Here is a 16,886-nt window from a genome sequence, read left to right as displayed (position 1 = left end):
TTCCAGGCATCCTGTGCACGTCAAAGAAGAGCCCCTCGATCCAGAGGAAGCTGAAGGGCCTCTATCCTTAGTGACAACAGCCAACCACAGTCCAGATTTTGACCACGACCGAGATTACGAAGACGAACCCGTAAATGAGGACATGGAGTGAGCGTCTCTGGGCAGGCCAACCCCAAGAACGAAGATTGGGGGGGGAAAACACGTCAAAAGTCAGCAGTGAAATTGTTCTCCATTTGTTGTACAGTCTGGAGGATTTTCACTCCATTCGGACAACTCTGAAACGTGTTAACTCTGAGTGCCATCAAGAATCCCATTTGGGAGTATTTTTGATTTTTCTACTTTTTGTTGAAAAAAGGAATTTGTACTCTGTGCATTGGATGGACTTGTTTGGTACTTGGGATTTTCCTCTCCTAACAGTCAACATCAGTGTTGTAAATTTGCTAAACTGATTCACTTTTAGCAGCAGACTTTGAACTGCCGTCCTGCCGACGTGGGACACCGAGGACACCCAACTGAGCATGTGCGTCTAAGCTGCAGACCAAGCCTCTGCCCAGAATTCAAGGATTCCAATGGACGACCTATTTGCACAGTACTGCATGTTGATTATCACTGCCTTTACTCCTTTTTTTTTTTTTTCGTTTTTGTTTTGCTTCCAGTTGGGATGGGGAAGGCCTTTGTGTGTGTATTGGGGGGAGGGGGTTAAAAAAGTAATTATCCCAAACTTTTTAATGTATTGCTTTTTTTTTTTTTTTTTTTTTTTTTTTTTTTTTTTTTTTTTTTTTGCTTCTACTATACCATTTTAAGTTCTGACCTCAGGCCTCCATTTGGGCCCACGGCCTCCTGGAGGCTTAAAGTTTTCTGTACCTTGTGATGAATGTTAATAGGTGTTTTTATTATACAAAGCTGAATGTCATTTCTCGTTTGTAGTTTTCTGTCACTCATTCCATTTTCCTTCAGACATCACCACGTTTTCTCTAAAGTCAGAAAACATTCCGTTTTGGTCTTTTTCAAAAAGGTCCCAAATGCTGCACTCTCTACACATGAAGGTCCTCTCACACAGACCTGAAGTCCTGCCAGAAAGAGAATGAATGACAGAAAAAAAAAAAAAGAGAGAGAGAGAGACACCCTAGGAACAATGCAGATTCATTCCACGAAGCAGTATTGGAGGTGGGAAGGGGGTGGTTTCAGTTTCTTTTTTGTTTTGTTTTTTGCAGCTACCATCATTGTCAGTAAATGCCACAGCATTCTGCGAGCACAAGGACACATAGGCAGCACTACCCCCCCCCCCCGCCCCCCAGATTCTCCTGCTAGACGGACAGTGTGGCTGTGGAAGGCTCTCCCGCGGGTAACCAAGTTGCCATGGGCCACAAGCTCTCTGATGTTAAAACCAGCCTGGGTTGCTTTGTTTGCAAAATGGCCAAAAAGCTGGCTTCCCTGAGCAACTCTGCTGAAAAGTGGTTGGCGGCGCTGAATTTAAACATCAGTCCAGACCTGCTTGGTGGCATTAATCTGTTTGAATGCAAATTAGATTTCAGATTGAATTTGTGATGGAAGTTAATGAGGACTGAGTTCAGCAAATGCTAAAGTGTTAATTTCAAACGTGCAAATTCGGTACTGCAGTTGAGTTTGTTATGCAATATTATCCCACCAAGCCAGTATCCAAAACTAACAGTAGAAGACCTCGAGGAGACGGGGGTGCATGGCGCCCCTGAGGGTTTGGAGAAAGAAACATGGCATATGCCGAACGTGACGGCCATTGGTCAGTACAACCTCAGTCCTTAGGAACCCCTCAATGCTTCCACTCTGCACCCACTTTCCTGTCACTCATTTATTTATCTAGGACCGTAGCTTTTGTTTTAGTTTGAGAGCCTTTTGGAGCTTAATTTATATTCTTTGTACCTTTTTTTCTAAAATTACCAAAGATATTACACAAAGGTAAATTATGTTCTCTGTTTTATGCTTTATCTGATGAAGCCAAATATCCTCTTATTGTTGATCAAAGGAGGCGAAAGAATTTTAGAGGCAATTGATGAGTTATAGGCTATTGCTAACCTGAGAAAGAGAACTGCTCCTTCTTCATAGAATAAATTTAGAAGACCAAGTAGGTAATGGAACCAAAGTTGTTATTTTTGTTAATTTTTTTTTTTTCTTGTTCTGTACCTCGACAGAGACCAAAATTCCTAAAGAGAGGTTATGGGGCTGCTGAAGGTGAAAATGGGGCACAGTGTTACAGGAGCGAAAGAAGGAAGGGAGTCCCATCTCAAAAACCTGAATGGATGCCACTGAAAATTAGGGGTAACCAGTAAAGGAGACAGTTAAGAAAAAATGTAAAGAAAACAAAAGCTTCTACATTGGAACTAAATCACAGGCACATTTCTAGAATACATTTTTGTTTTTGTTGTTACAGAAAGAGGTATGCCACTTTGGTTTTAAGGACCGTGCTAGGATCACTGCGTGAATTATGCTTTGTCTTGGCATATATCTTCCGGGTTTTTGTTGGTTTTTTTTTTTTTTTTTTTTTAAATGTTTTCCTTTTTCCTTCCTTTTTTTCTAATTAGGCTTTGGTCAGCATTTTCCATTGAAAGGAAAAAAAAAAAAGTAACACTCCCGTCCACTCATGAGCTTGGTACAAAAACTTCTTTGGCCATTTCTTTTGAAGCTTCACTGTGCTTTCTGTATAAAGGGCAGTCTGTGGTCACTCGAGACTTTTTTTTTTTTTTTTTTTTTAACTTTTCCAGGCAGCTTCATGATGTGCAGGCAGTAGCCAGACAGGGTCATGGGAAGGGGGCCCTGTGCTTCTAAACTGAGTGGTTGCTGGTTCGTTTGGTATTCAAAAGAGGATAAAAATCTGGTAGATTAGTTCATTCTCAGCATGTGTAGCTAGACATGAGTAAAGATAACAGCATGAGAAACTGTTAGTACGCATACCTCAGTTCAAACCTTTAGGGAATGATGAAAATAAAAAAAAAATACATTTCACTCAGTTGCACTTAGTCGTATGTCTTGCATGCTTAGTCTAAAGACTGTAGCAAAAAAAAAAAAAAAAAGAAAAATTAGATTTTACATATCTTTGCAGGTCTCACAACCCTGCAGAAGAACCAATTGAAAAAAAAATTCTCAGGCTTTACAGCAAGCAAACTTCACTATGATTTTTACAATTCTGATTCTGTATCCCTTGGGGGGGGGTTATTCCAGTCGCTTCTTTAGGATGGGGTTTATTATGTTGTACATATATTCCAATGTGTCTTGTGTGAATCTTTGTCTTTTTTGGGGGAGGGCAGAGGGCGGTTCTTTTTTTAGATATTGTTCCTAAAAAGGAATAAATGCATACACCTGTTTGTCAAAACACCTTTGCTTTTTGTGCAACTGCTTTATATTAACGATACTAAAAAAAAAAAAAAAATAGCTTTGGGAAAAAACTACTGTATGTAATGGAATTGCAGAATTTGCTGCACATGTATTTTATTTAGTTATCCTTGCTTTAAGAATATTGGATGACATTTCCTGACATGTGGGAGGGAGAAATTCCCTAACCTTTTTTTTTTTTTCCTTTTAAATTGTAACATAGTTGACAGATTTTTTTTTTCTGTTCTCATTGATCAGAGCATTTTGTACAGATTCGTGTGTGTGTGCGTGCGCGTGTGTGTTAATCTGTTTTTTGATACATTCCTATCCCTTGTGTTTATCCCACCACTGCCTTCCTGGCTATCTTAAACAAGTTCATACATTTGAAAAGAGAAAAAAAAATGCTGTTTAAAAAAATGTTTTCTCCTGCTGCAGTAAATATTTTGCATGATGAAATTCCAGGGTCACACTTTCAAAGTTTATCAGTGAAGTAGTGATTAATAATGGGGAGTTGTCAAAGCTATTGAACTTTTTTGTATAAAAAAAAAAAAAAAAAAAAACTTTACAAGGTGCCAAGATGTAAAGACAATTTGTTACTTTTCCTTTTCCTTTTTTTTTTTTTTTTTCTCCAAAGAAAAGCGTACATTAGGGAGACAGTCCCTTGTATCAGGCAAATGCACTGTCAGGAATGAGAATCCATCCTACTTGTCCCTAGAGTCTGTCCTTGTGAGACAAGTGACGCTGCCCGCGTTGAAAACCAGCAGTGAAATGAAATACCAAGGCTTCTGTACACGAAGAGTGACCGCCAACCTTGCCACCCTCGGACAGCGCTAACATTACAGCCAGCATTCCGTCAGACCTAGGAAAGAATACCTTGGATTCTTCACCCAAAATCTGATTGATGTAAATCACTAGCTATTTTATTGTGGGGGAAAAAAAAAAAGTTAAAAAAATATCTCCTCTCCTTTCCACATTCCAGCTGAGCTCCGTTTCCAAGGGTACAAAGAAGAACATGCTTGTAAGGATTTTGAATCTTTTGGGTACCTGTTGGTTAATGGTATATATACCCTCTTGATATTTTGGATGTTTTTGAATGTTGGTTTCGCTTTTTTATCCTGAGAATGAGACTTAAAATTCTAAAGGCATTTTATGGGGCCGGTGTAGTTCCCACGATCTCTGCTACCCAGAAGCCTTGATGAAGATGGTCTAGTCCGGACTATGAGCACGGTGCTTCGTGGATATGTGCTGCCAGTAACAAGAATTTTTTTTTTTTCTGTTTTGTTTTGTTTTGATAAGGCATAAAAGAAACTCATTCCTTGACATCAACTGTAATTCCATCATTCCGTGTCTGTGGATACAGACAATAAAAAAAAAAAAAAAATGTTGTGTAGTCAGTACTCATGACTGACATTATAGCATTCTCAAATGCAATAAAAATGCTGTTTGTTCACACTGGTAGTAAAAAGTCGCCACAGCCTAAGTTTCTTTCCCCTTCTGACCTGCTGATACTGTATGTTAGGCATCTGCCTTAGGTTTATCACCAGCTGCTTGCAACACAGAATTAAAATCAATCTTAACTAAAAGCTTTCATCATCACAGAGGGCTGAAGCTCTCATCCTCAGGGTTTCAAAGTCCCGAGTTTCCACTTAGAGAACTGGAAAAAAACAAAAGCGATAGAAGCTACCTTTTCTCCTGAGGAAGTGCACCCTTATTTTTCTTCATCAAATTTTATCCAGAAAAAAAAAAACCCACAAAATGTTTAATAACTAGCATTAAGAGCAAACTAAAATTTCACAGGAAAGCAATTTCATGAATAATTCATTAAAATTTCACATCTGCAAGATTAGTCATCCAAATAAAATGCTAATGTCAAAAACATGCACCGTCTATAATATTCTCATCAAGAAATCTTTTTGCATATAATGATAAATGCTTAGATTAGAACAAATGATTTTATAAAAATATTCTATCAAAAGTATGCTAGATAACCACATCCACTACAGCAAACAGTGAAGCACGAGGAACTAAATATTCCAGAAACACCATCTTGATTTCAAGATTTGTGTCACCGCATACCTTGATAAAAACAAAAAAACAAAAAACCTGCTATTTGTCTTTTAAATTATTATGTCGTGTGTATTCTAAGGATCGATGAGATGGGGCATCATCTTTCAGTAAAAATTAAATTGGTATATTGAAAACAGCACTTGAAGTGGCCAAACCGTAGTAACATAAAACCCTTCTGGATGTAATTCAGAGCGTAGCACAAGCCAAAAGAGGACTTGAAAATTAACCAAGCTGCTGTTCGGCCAAACACCGGCTGCCGGTGAGGAACACGTAAACGTGCTTTCCGAGCATTGTTTTGAAAAGCCCGTCTTAGGGGGAAAAATTTTTTTTAATATAGGTTTTGCTATTAAGTTGCAAAGTAGTGTCCTCTTTTCATTAACAGTTATGCTACAGTCTAGAAGCCCTCTAGTCTGATAATTAATAAAACATTTGAACCCTTAATTCTCATCTAGCTGCTAAGAATATAATATTAGGGTTAATTGAAATTCCTTTAAATGCCAGGCTTACACATAAATACTGCTTACAGCATATGCAGTTGGTAAAATTAAATATGTACACATATTTGAATAAGCTGAAGGACCCAAACCAAGTACGACCATGCGTTAGTGAAGGCTGTATGCACAGTCCCTTTTTAGTTGTATTTCTGGAATTCTTCTGAAGCAGGAACATGCTCTTTTGCTCATTCATTTAAAGCTTGTTGCTCAGAGAAATGAGGCAGGAAACCCAAAATACTGGTTCGTTTAAATGGAGGCCTTTATATATTAAGAGCCTCGAGTCTTAGACTAATTTCACACCAACACAAACAGCTACAATATACTAACTCCCCATGTCCCCGTCCTCCACTCCCCCCCCCATCAAAAAGACCAAAACAAAGTATAATTAGTCATTCTTGACTTACTAGATTTTGCGTTCTTTGATATTACATATTTACGTAGAGGGTAGTAATCATGATTTGTCTTTCATCTTCATTGTAGTAGAGTCAAATAAAAGTATTCTTTATTAAAGTGAAGTTGGGTCTCAAAACCTTCATTTAAGGCATTGACTGATTGATGAAAGGTTTAAGACAGAATTCACATTGGAGGGAAATTAAATTACCTACAAAAACACTGGTTTAACTGGGACAATATTTGGATTAGAAAGCCATCACTCTAGATATAACCTACTTTTATTTATTTTTAAACAGTATTTTATTTAAAAAACAAACAAACCCTATGTCGTCTTATTTCCACTCTGATTGCAAAATGACATTCGATGCTTAATACTGTGTATATATATATGTGTGTGTAGGTACATATATATATATATATATATATATATATATATATATATATTCAAAATGGTCAGTGTTCCTTTTTTTTTTTTTTTTTCTTTTGGCTTCTACCAAGAATATAGGGGATGGGAAAAAGACAAGCTTCCAAGTTATAATGTTAATTTGAAGGTAACCGGCCTTTCAAGAATTAATTTCAGCCAAAGCAATAATCATTATTTACCAGCTTGTGACATTTTTATCACTCATCATATTAGCAAATTTCCATTGAAAATGCTAAAATGGTTCGTCATAAGGCCGGTAACTGCTCTGGCTGTAAAAATGACCAACACAAGTGCCGGTACTCAAACATTAAATTATACTGTAATTAATAAAGACAGTTAAACTGTCTACTAGCAACAGCAATTTAGGTAACCACATTTGATCGGCTATAAATTGTAACTACATTAAAATTCCAGAAATATTAGCAATATGGATTACTTGATGGAAGTCAGTGCAGATCACCAACTGCCACCCCCCCCCCTTCTTTTTTTTTAAACAACGGAAGCTCGGGTCAGGTTGACCACAAATCCGTGGGCGAAGATCAGGCCTTAGCACTTTTCATCTTGTGAAACAAGCAATTACAAATAGTTGCATCGATTTGTTAAAAAGCTTTAGGTGACATAAATTGTTTCCTGTTTAGCTTATTGCCCTGATACATAAATGTCACCAAGTCCAGTATTAATTAGGGCCGTGGAGGAACACGGGGTGCCTTCCAATGAAGGTTTTGTCAGTCGTTCGGTGAACGTTCTGGAGAGCTGCTCTCTCCCTGAATCATTTCTCATGAGTGGCAGAGAGAGAGAGGAAAGGAAAATGATTTTGTCATGTGAAGTCTTTAAGACCAGCTTGATTTTTGGTTTTGAACTATAGGACAGGATTTCAGCCTTGCTTTATTGCCATCTGACAGAAAAGCACCACATTTTTAAAATATCTTTTAAATAGAATAATATTTACAAGGCATTTCAGCCCCTGAAAAGCTAACACTTCTCCCTTCTGAATATATAGTACTATATGTGTTTCCTTGGGTTGCTATTTCCACACTTAAAATACAATTTTAAATGGCTTGTGCGTGTTATTGACTTAACATAAATCAAATGTATCATATATACTTTCTTTAGGTTGGCAAGCCACTTAGAAAAATACGTTAGATTCTGGGAGGAAAAAAAAGTCTGGAGAAAATTTATTAAATAGAAGTTTTTACTGTAATAGAATATTAACGTAAGCCAATGCTCATTTGCCATTAAGCTGATCCTTTTTTAACATACACATGCTTTTTATTATTTTGCACTCAAGCAAAAATTCCACATTCAAAGACTTTCCATCCAGTCGGGAATGTCTCTGGCAGGAAACACATAAGAAATCCTGACCTCCAGAAAGACAGCAGACATCGTCCATGCTGAGCATGAGCCCCACTAGGCAACAAAGGGAAACCCACTCCTAAAACACAAGGCACGAGCTAGTCAACAGTGTGGAATTGGGAGAAACAATTATTCCTGAAATCCTTCCTCACTGCTACTCCACCAGCGCACAGATGAAAATGTTTGATTTGCAACATAAAAGATTCATTAATTACCACTTGAATATTTAAAGCTATTTTGCAGTCTAACAGAGATAGATAAAGCAGTGAATTAAAACCTCTAATAAAATTGTAAAAATATTTCGGTAAGTTTACTCGTGTTATGATTTAGGGAGAGATTCGAGCATTCTCACGGAATAGAATCTTAGCAGTTTTCAAGTGTGTATTTGAAGGAAGGAGCTAAGTGTTCTGGGAATAATTTGTTTCTCTCTTTCAAATGTTTACTAATACTTTATTTTCAAATCAAGCTTGCTACTTTAGGACTCTATGGATGGGGGAAAAAATTGGCTCAGCAAGTCGCAGCATTGTATGTCTGATCCAGAAATTGAAATCCTTTCAGAAGTACTTCGCATCCAAGTGGCGGTTTCCTACCCACAAAATGCACCAAGTCTAAAACATCCAAACCCGAGAACATACCGTAACAGTCCCTCCCAGGCATGGGATTTATCTACCTATGACCCAGTATAGCATGTCAGTGTTTGGATCCTGGGACGCTTGAAGGAGACCACACGAAGCACACTCTTTGAATCGAATGCTAGAGAATCCAAATGCCCGATTACCATCTCAGCCCTGACTATCACAACCTGATTGACCTTGACAAGTCACTTCCTCTCTCTGGTCCCGTGCTTCCTCTTTCTGTCAATTGAGGACATTTAACTACATGACAAAAAGGGTTCCTTCTGATTTTAAAATTCTCACCATTTAATAACATGTTCCCCTTGGGGACTTCTCTTGATGAAATCTATGGTCTCAGCCCAAGAGGGTTCGTGTGGGACTCCATATTTCACCAATATTGTAATAATCGTCTACTTGAACTCTGCCTGGTAACATGCCCCGTTAGGAACACATCTCACTAGCAGGCATGCATGCTTCTAGCCATCCATCTACCCACAAAGAAACATTAAATGACTTGCTCACACTCGACCCTGGATGTACAACTGGAACTCAGACAAACACAGCCTTGGCCTCCCAGTACCCAACGGTTCACTGGGAAGAGAGCTCTTGAACGTTCAGGGTGCCCTGCAATGCAGTAAGTGCTAAGGAGGAGGGAAGGGCAGGAGTATTTAGGAACACCACGGAATCGTGCCGGGGGCGATCAGGGAAGCATCCCAGAGCACGTTTAACGGGAACCCAAAGGATGAAGGAGAGCATGCCAGCGCAGAAGGAGGAGGAGAAAGTTCTAAGCAGAGGCAATAAAGCTGGGATGTCAGCAGCATGGGACTTCCCGGCAGAGTTAGCAAGAAAGGTATAGAAGGACACGAAATAAAGTCATCCCTGCAGTCCCCCTGTACCAAGCATATGGCAACATCGTAATTCTAATGCTTATTAACAGATCTGAGTGCTGTACACAGTCCAGCTTGACAAGACCTGGGGACGTGGTACAAAATCAGTTTCACACTCAGGTGAGCAAATGGCTTCTCCCCACCCTCCCCCCCCCCCCCTTTCCCAGCCACATTGGCCACACCGTGCATTTCCTGGGCACCAACCCCACTCTGCCTCCAGGCTCAGTGTTTCTATTCCCATCATGGTGGACCTTCTTTTCCTGGATCACATCCTCTCTCCTTCAAAGGCCACAACAAAGAGGGCTTTCCTGACCACGCACTGTAAATGGTACCCTAAGTGCCCACTCTAGCCTCTACATTCCACATCCCCTTGCCCACTTGATTGTTCCCATCGTGCTTAGCACCTCTCAACATGATATATTCATTTGTGTCTTTTCTTATGGCACATCTCCCTCCAACTGCAAGGGCAGAAACACTCCCTGTATGGTTCGTTGCTGTCCTCCACCCTCCAGCATGAGGACCACAGATAGACGCTCTCATCTGCTGAGTGAAGGAAACAATGTCACACTACTGGGAAGGCTACAGGTGGCACGAACCCCTGCAGTCACATTCCACAACCTGCCATGTAAAGCCGCCTATGAATCTCAAGGCCCACCGAACCAAGGGTCGCTTCAAAGACTGTCACACCAAACCTGCAAGGTGGCAAGGGTCACTGACAGGTTGCACATGAGGACACTGAGGTTTCCTCAGTAACCCACTCCGGGTCCCATGGGGAAGGCTCTACAGGGTCAGCATTTGGGTCCATGGTTTCCTCTGCAGCCCATCTGTGAGTGCTGGCCATGCTCCCTACCTCCAAAGAGCCTCTCAGCAAAAGGAAGGTCTCACAGAAAGGTAGCAAATATGATCCCATGATTTTAAAGCTCTAGGCTTCAAAAGAGAATCACTGATGTTCATTTTGAGGATATTACAAAGTTGTCAGATAATAGAGAGGAAACCATTTACATGTGAATCCCATACCGGTGGTGCCCACTATTAGACACAATGGCGGGAGAACAATGCCTGAGGGGGGAACAAAGACTCTGAATCTCCTATGCATCATGGGGTCTTTCTGACTTGCCTCACCTCAAAGAGGACTATTTCTGTGGACCCCCTGCTCCTGTCAACAGCCCTACTCCCTCCTTGGGTCTTTCTTATGAGGTCCATTAAAAATCTTTCTGAAAGATAATCGCCTCTATATCTAGAATCCCACACCAGTGTGTCTGGAGAAGATGGTAGAGCAACAGTGAGCTCCTTGAGGACAAGGTTCGCTCTGTCTTGTTGCTTGTAGGACCAATCTGAAGACACCTGGTGGGGAATGAGGCCGGAAGCTGGAGCACATAGGCCTGGAAGTAGAGTCTGATACATGGGGTTTCAGCATCCCTGCCTTCCTGATGCCTGTACGACATTGGGCGAGTTACTTAAACCTCTCTGAGCTTTAGTGAAAATTTTCACATTATGGGACAGTTACCATGACTAAGCAAGATAGTGTATTACATAACAAATAAGCCACTGAATGGATTCTTAGTAAATGGGATACTGTTGAGAAAAAACTGATCCCAGGCCCATCCTCCTGTCTTTGACACTCCAGCTGGGGGCCAGGATTGTGTCAAATAACTTCAAACAGAAACAGAAAATTCCACATGTTACAAGAATGTGTAACACAGAGAGAGATATGCTTTGGAGAGAAGGGCTCGGGGAACAGGTCTACAAAGACAAGAGGCTGAGTTAAGACCTAAAAGATGACTATGAATCAGCTAGGTGGACTTTTCAAGACCGAATTCACCAGCATTCGTTTCCATTCTTCAAGTATAGCGCCCTCATTTTTCTTTGGAGGGGACGCCCCTTCCCACCCCGTCAATGATAGTTCAGCAACACCAGCATCTTCAACCTCCGCACTCAGTGCGCATTCCCAGACTTCCATTAAGACTACTGAGAGAAATACTTTTCCTGAAGGTCTTATTGACTGGCTAGGACATCAGCCTAGAGCTATGAGTGGCTACTTTTGCTGTGAAAAAGGTCCATCTAAAGAATAGAAAGAAAAAAAAAAACAGAAACAAAAGAGAAAGAGGTGGAAGCTCAGAATAATACTGACAGCTGAAACGGAGACCAAGATGGGAATCCAAGAAGGGACCTAAAATCCAAAACTGGGAATAAGAATTAGAGATATACTGATACCTCATTTGAGCTCCCGGATCTAGCCATGCCCGAAGGTAGAGATAAACTCCTGGATTTCCTATCATTTGAGCCAGTAAATTTTCTTGTATATGCCAGCATGAGGTGGCTTTCTGTCTTTGGTACTCAAATAGCCCTACTGAGTGTACTACAGGGTGGGGGAGGGGGGACTTCGGAGAGAGAACAGCATGTGTGAAGTCCCTAGGGTAGAAAAGAGCATTCCAAGTTCAAGAATCTGTAAGATCTGTACGTCTGAAGCTGCCAAGTGTGGGGCAACGTATAGGCGAGATGGTGCTCAAGACAGAAGCAGGGGCTGGACAAATCGTTGTCGTGGCTTCATGAGAGTCATGTGACATGTCAAAGACATGTTCTAAACTCTTCTGTCATCTCGCAGGTAAAATTAGGACTCCAAGCCACTCTGGCATTAGAGAGAAAAATGGCATCTCCCTGGGGCTAGAAGAGAGGCAAAATTAGAGTTTTGTGTTTCCACCAAGCCCAGTGTAATCAAAGATGCCAAAAAGGGATGGTTTCTCCAGGTCATTGGAAAATGACTTGGGTAAGTTTTATAGCATTTGTCTCATTTTTTTGATCAAAGGAAATTTGCCTTCAGGCTTGACTGCATGCAAGTCTCAAATGCAGAAATCACAGCTAAACAGAGAGAGGGGGTCACTAACATTGAACCCAGCTTTCCCCAACTGGGGATGTTTCCAAACATGTGTTCCTAGGCTTGAATAGGCCTGTCGCTTAAGAGGAGGAAAGATACTCAAGAAGAGACCAAGATGAGACACATCAAGAATTGGACTCAAAGGGCGGACTTTCCTCCCTCCCACTCCAAACCCTGCATCTCCCTGCGTAGAAACCTCATGCCTTCGTAGCAGAGGAAGGTTGCTGCAGCTGCAACACGGCTGGCACACAGCTGTATGGTAGAGTCACTGTTTCTGCTCAACGTCCAATTCGGACTACCTGCTGTCCGTGGCATACCAGCTGCTCAATATTTTGATTATGAGGCTTGTTTTCCTCTGTGCGGTACGGAAGCTGACCACAGGCGGTGCTCTATCTGTGAACCCTGAACGAATGTCCCCGGCTCTCACCACTGGAGAAATCTAGGGCAAGACACTGAACGACCCAACTTGGATCATCCCCTCATCTCCCAGCCAATCAGGATGACCAACGGCAGGAGGGACATCCTCTAACGGGCCAAGTGTGTGAGATACATGTTCGCCAGACCCACCAGAATCATAGGGGATAGGGTACAACTATTTTATCTTGAAATGAAACAAAACAAAACAAAACGAAGAACAGTTGGGCTGGAAAGCCAAAACAACAACTGTCCACTACCCCTACTAGTGTTGAGTGTTGTGTTGAGCTCACAGCAATCAAAGACATACTTCCCAGCCCTGAAGTTGCTTATAATCTAGTCACACCTCCAAGACAGACCATTTATTTAACAAGCAGTTTTACTGAGTGCCTATAGGCTCTGGGAATTCAACAGTAAAACAAAGCAGAAGGGGCACCTGGGTGGCTCACTCGATTAAAGGTCCGACTTCATCTCAGGTCATGATCTCACGGTTAACGAGTTTGAGCCCCGCATTGGGCTCTGTGCTGACAGCTCAAGAGACTGGAGCCTGCTTCAGATTCTGTATTTCCGTCTCTCTCTGCCCCTCCCCTGCTCACGCTCTATCAGGGGGAAAAGAAAAAAAAGCAGAAAATAACCCCTGCCACCTCAAGTTTCCTTTCCAGAAAGGGGAAACAGACAATCATAGGTTTTACAGTGATAAGTGGTTGCCAGAAAAAGCAAGAAGCTCAATGGGAAAGAAAGGACCAGGGAGAGGGCTGGTGGGATAGTGGCCATAGTAAAGGCCCCAATCAAAGGTAAGATTTGAATAAATATCTCTAAGAAGCAAGCCAAGGAGTTATTCAGGAGAAAATCAATCTAGCTAGAAGGAAGAGAAAAGGCAAAGGCTCTGAGGCTGGAACATAGAGAGTCAGAAAGAGGGTCATAAGAAACAAGGATAGAAAAGTAATGGGCAGCAGATGATTATATGTACCAATGGCCTCATTATGAGGACATTCGCTTTTCTTCTCCATGAGATGGAAGCCAGTGGAGGTTATGAGCATAAACATGGCATCCAATGACTTGGGTTTAAAAGGATTCTTTTGACTGCTGCACGGCAAATGCGGGGAAGCAAATATAGAAGCAGAGGGCTCCATTACAAGAAAGACTGGTGGCTGAGATGCAGGGACAGCCGCAGAAATGGTGAGAAGGAGTTAAAATTTGAAAATAGAGCCAATGGAACTTGCTGCTGAGTATGGTGTTCACCATGAGGAATAAAAATCCGTGGAGACCTGAAGTTTTTTTGGTGTGATCAACTGAAAGAATTTTTTGGTGTGAAACTGAAAGACAAATTGAAAGAACAGAGTTTCATCTACCAAACCAGGAAGATTACAAGACGAACACACTTATGGGAGTATCAGAAGAATTTTCTAGACTTTTAAACTCAGAACCTTCCTGAGTATCTGTTTGTGATGTTGAATAGGCAGCTAACCAAAGGAGCCTGGAGTTAGAGAAGAGGTTGGACCTAGATATGTGCCGTATTATGTGTTAGGGGAAGGAAAGGGTCAATGATATTTTGGTTTCAGTAACACAGAGAAGGTAGAAAATCTTGTTCCATGAAAACAGAATCTAATTTGGAGAAAGTGGATAGTTTGGACTCAGTGAAATCCAGTGTTTGGGGATCCAGCTGAATCATTTTGGGGCCAACATTAGATGACTTACCTAATGGACTTAAAATTGATGTCTTTGGGTAAAAAGTCTCTTATGCTAGCCTTGAAGGAAAGGGGATTTAGTTCCTCCTTAGTGCTAAAGTAAGTTCTCAAAGTAAAATTTTAATTTCTATCATGAGAACTAGAAAATTGTATTGAGTGGGAGTGTGCACATGCGCGTGTGTAAAGAGGGAGAGACAGAGAGAGAACACAAGCAAGCATGTTGTTTATATACAAACAACTTCTAACCTCAAGTATCATTTCCTGGGTTAGATATTTTCAGAGTTAGTAATTTAAAAATAAACATTTTCAAAAAGATCAGTTCACCCTAGGTTCATTCTCTCTCCAAAGTCCTTCCTTAATTACAAAACCTGCATAACCCATTTCCTTTGGTGTGCAAAAAGGTGTGTAATTAAACCATCAGCATAATACCTATCTCCATGTAAAACCCGCACTTATGAACTTTAACTGCTGAATAAAAACTCCTATTACATGACCATTAAGTATTATGAATAAAGCAAGTCATGGTAGGACTTGATTAATTTTTATGCACTATGGATTGTGTCTAGAAGAAATTTGATTTTGGTGGTTGTCCTCCTAGGCAACCCCACAGACTTTGGTGGCTTCACCTCAGGAAAGGCATATGCTGAACTGACTCAGGGAAAATGAGTCAGACCTCGCTGTGGACTTAACCTACTCTTAGGGTGACTCTGTTGAGGGAGAAACCTCAGCTCCCACTGATAAATCATCAATGCAATAAGCATTGGAAAGAAAGGGAATGAGGGCAATGGGTGGGTAGAAAAAAACTGGCGATTCCCTTTGGTATAATTTCAAAAGCTGACAACTTTTTAGGTTAATACACATTTTAATTTTTTAGGTTAATACACAAAAGCCACAGTTTGTGACCTAAGTATTTCATCTGGAATTCCCCAAATCACCAGTTTGTGCACCAGGAGCTTGGCCTTGGAGACTCTTGGTTTAGGCTTTGTCAGGGAAAATGAAGATTTTGTGAATGGCTTCTCAAAATCCCCAGCAACTTTTATTCTATGAACCGCTGAGTAGAGAAGCAGGATATAAAAGTAGTGTCTCTAATCAAAAAGAATTGAGTTTGACCAGCAGGAAGAAAGGAACATTTGGAGCAACAATAACTACAATTTCGATCATTAGGTCTAGAAGTGTCAATACAGTGTCCCTGCTGAGACAGAATAACTAAGAATAAAAGGATTCCCATATGGAAAAGACCTAAGCTAGGTTTCCCAGGGTAAACCCAGAGATGAAGGATCCCATATCAAAATGGAATGACCAGGAGATTACATTAAGAAAATGAGGGTGCCAGGCAGATAACCTGAGAAGACTCTGGAGGGTCCTGGTACTTGGAGTGGTAGGAGAAACAGTGAAAGCGTTTCTATGACCTCCTTTCCAGAAGGCCTCAGGATTGGATAGAAACCAAAAACCAAGAGATTTATATAGTAGAGTAATAGTGCTGGAATCCACGTAGTATGGAGAATGGGTAACACAGGTATAGGCAGAGATAGCCTCCCCTGAGTCTTCCCTCCTGCTCCTCATTCCCTCTGTATCCTGAAGTATACAAATTTCAAACTAAGGGAGTCTAGTCTTGGAAAACACCAGTGTCCAAGGTGGAAGCACAAGAAAATTCTGTGAGAGACAGATTCGGCTGGTAGAGAGGTGGAAAAACTTGTAGTGACAAGAGCAAGATATTATAATGCTAGAGGGTCAGATACCCTTTCCCCTCCCTCAAGGCTTGGACTTCAGCTTCTCCCCAGAGTCCACTTTACTAAAAGAGTTAGTAGATACCTGCAGGCGTGCAGGAACTCGGAGACAGAAATAAGATACCTCAGGAATACAATTTCTATTCAAGACAGATAGGAGTCATTTAAAATAGGAGGTGAAAATTAGATTTTCAGCATAGATCCTTTAGAGAACACGTCTAAAGGAAGTACTACAGAAAAAGAAAAGTGAAAGTAAGTAAATAACATAGCAAAGCTTCTTTTGTGTACAAAAGGATAAAGCCAATATACGTTCTTAATAATCCAAAACTAGATTCTAGATGATACCAACATGCAGGTGTTGAGGTATGGACTCACATCTGAGAAAATTACAAGGGAAAGGGAGAGGAAACTAGAGTGGTTGTCTTATTCAGAGAGAATGCATTATTTTTATTAATTATAAGAAATTCATAGGGAAACATAGTAATATAAATGATTATTAATAAATTAGGGGTAGCTCCTTGGATAAAGAAAATTGTATACAAATATTCAAAGCAGTGGGGTGGGGGTTGGAGAGAGAAGTAGAGCAGTATTTAGGAAAGAAGAAA

At 40.7% G+C, this 16,886-nt stretch overlaps 1 protein-coding gene across 11 annotated transcripts in view; it reads left to right on the top strand.

The window, feature by feature from the left end:
• FOXP1 (forkhead box P1) overlaps positions 1-730 on the top strand; it is a 465,483-nt gene extending 464,753 nt beyond the window's left edge. For all 11 annotated transcript variants that reach the window (XM_042929976.1, XM_042929970.1, XM_042929971.1 and 8 more), the window contains one exon: positions 7-730. In XM_042929976.1, coding sequence (XP_042785910.1) covers positions 7-151 — 145 coding nt within the window. In that variant the 3' untranslated portion in view covers positions 152-730. The remainder of the gene's footprint in view (positions 1-6) is intronic.
• Positions 731-16,886: the final 16,156 nt, after the last annotated feature.

This window comes from Panthera leo, chromosome A2, assembly GCF_018350215.1.
Source record: "Panthera leo isolate Ple1 chromosome A2, P.leo_Ple1_pat1.1, whole genome shotgun sequence".
Lineage (NCBI taxonomy): Eukaryota > Metazoa > Chordata > Mammalia > Carnivora > Felidae > Panthera > Panthera leo.
This window is presented reverse-complemented; position numbering and strand designations above follow the sequence as displayed.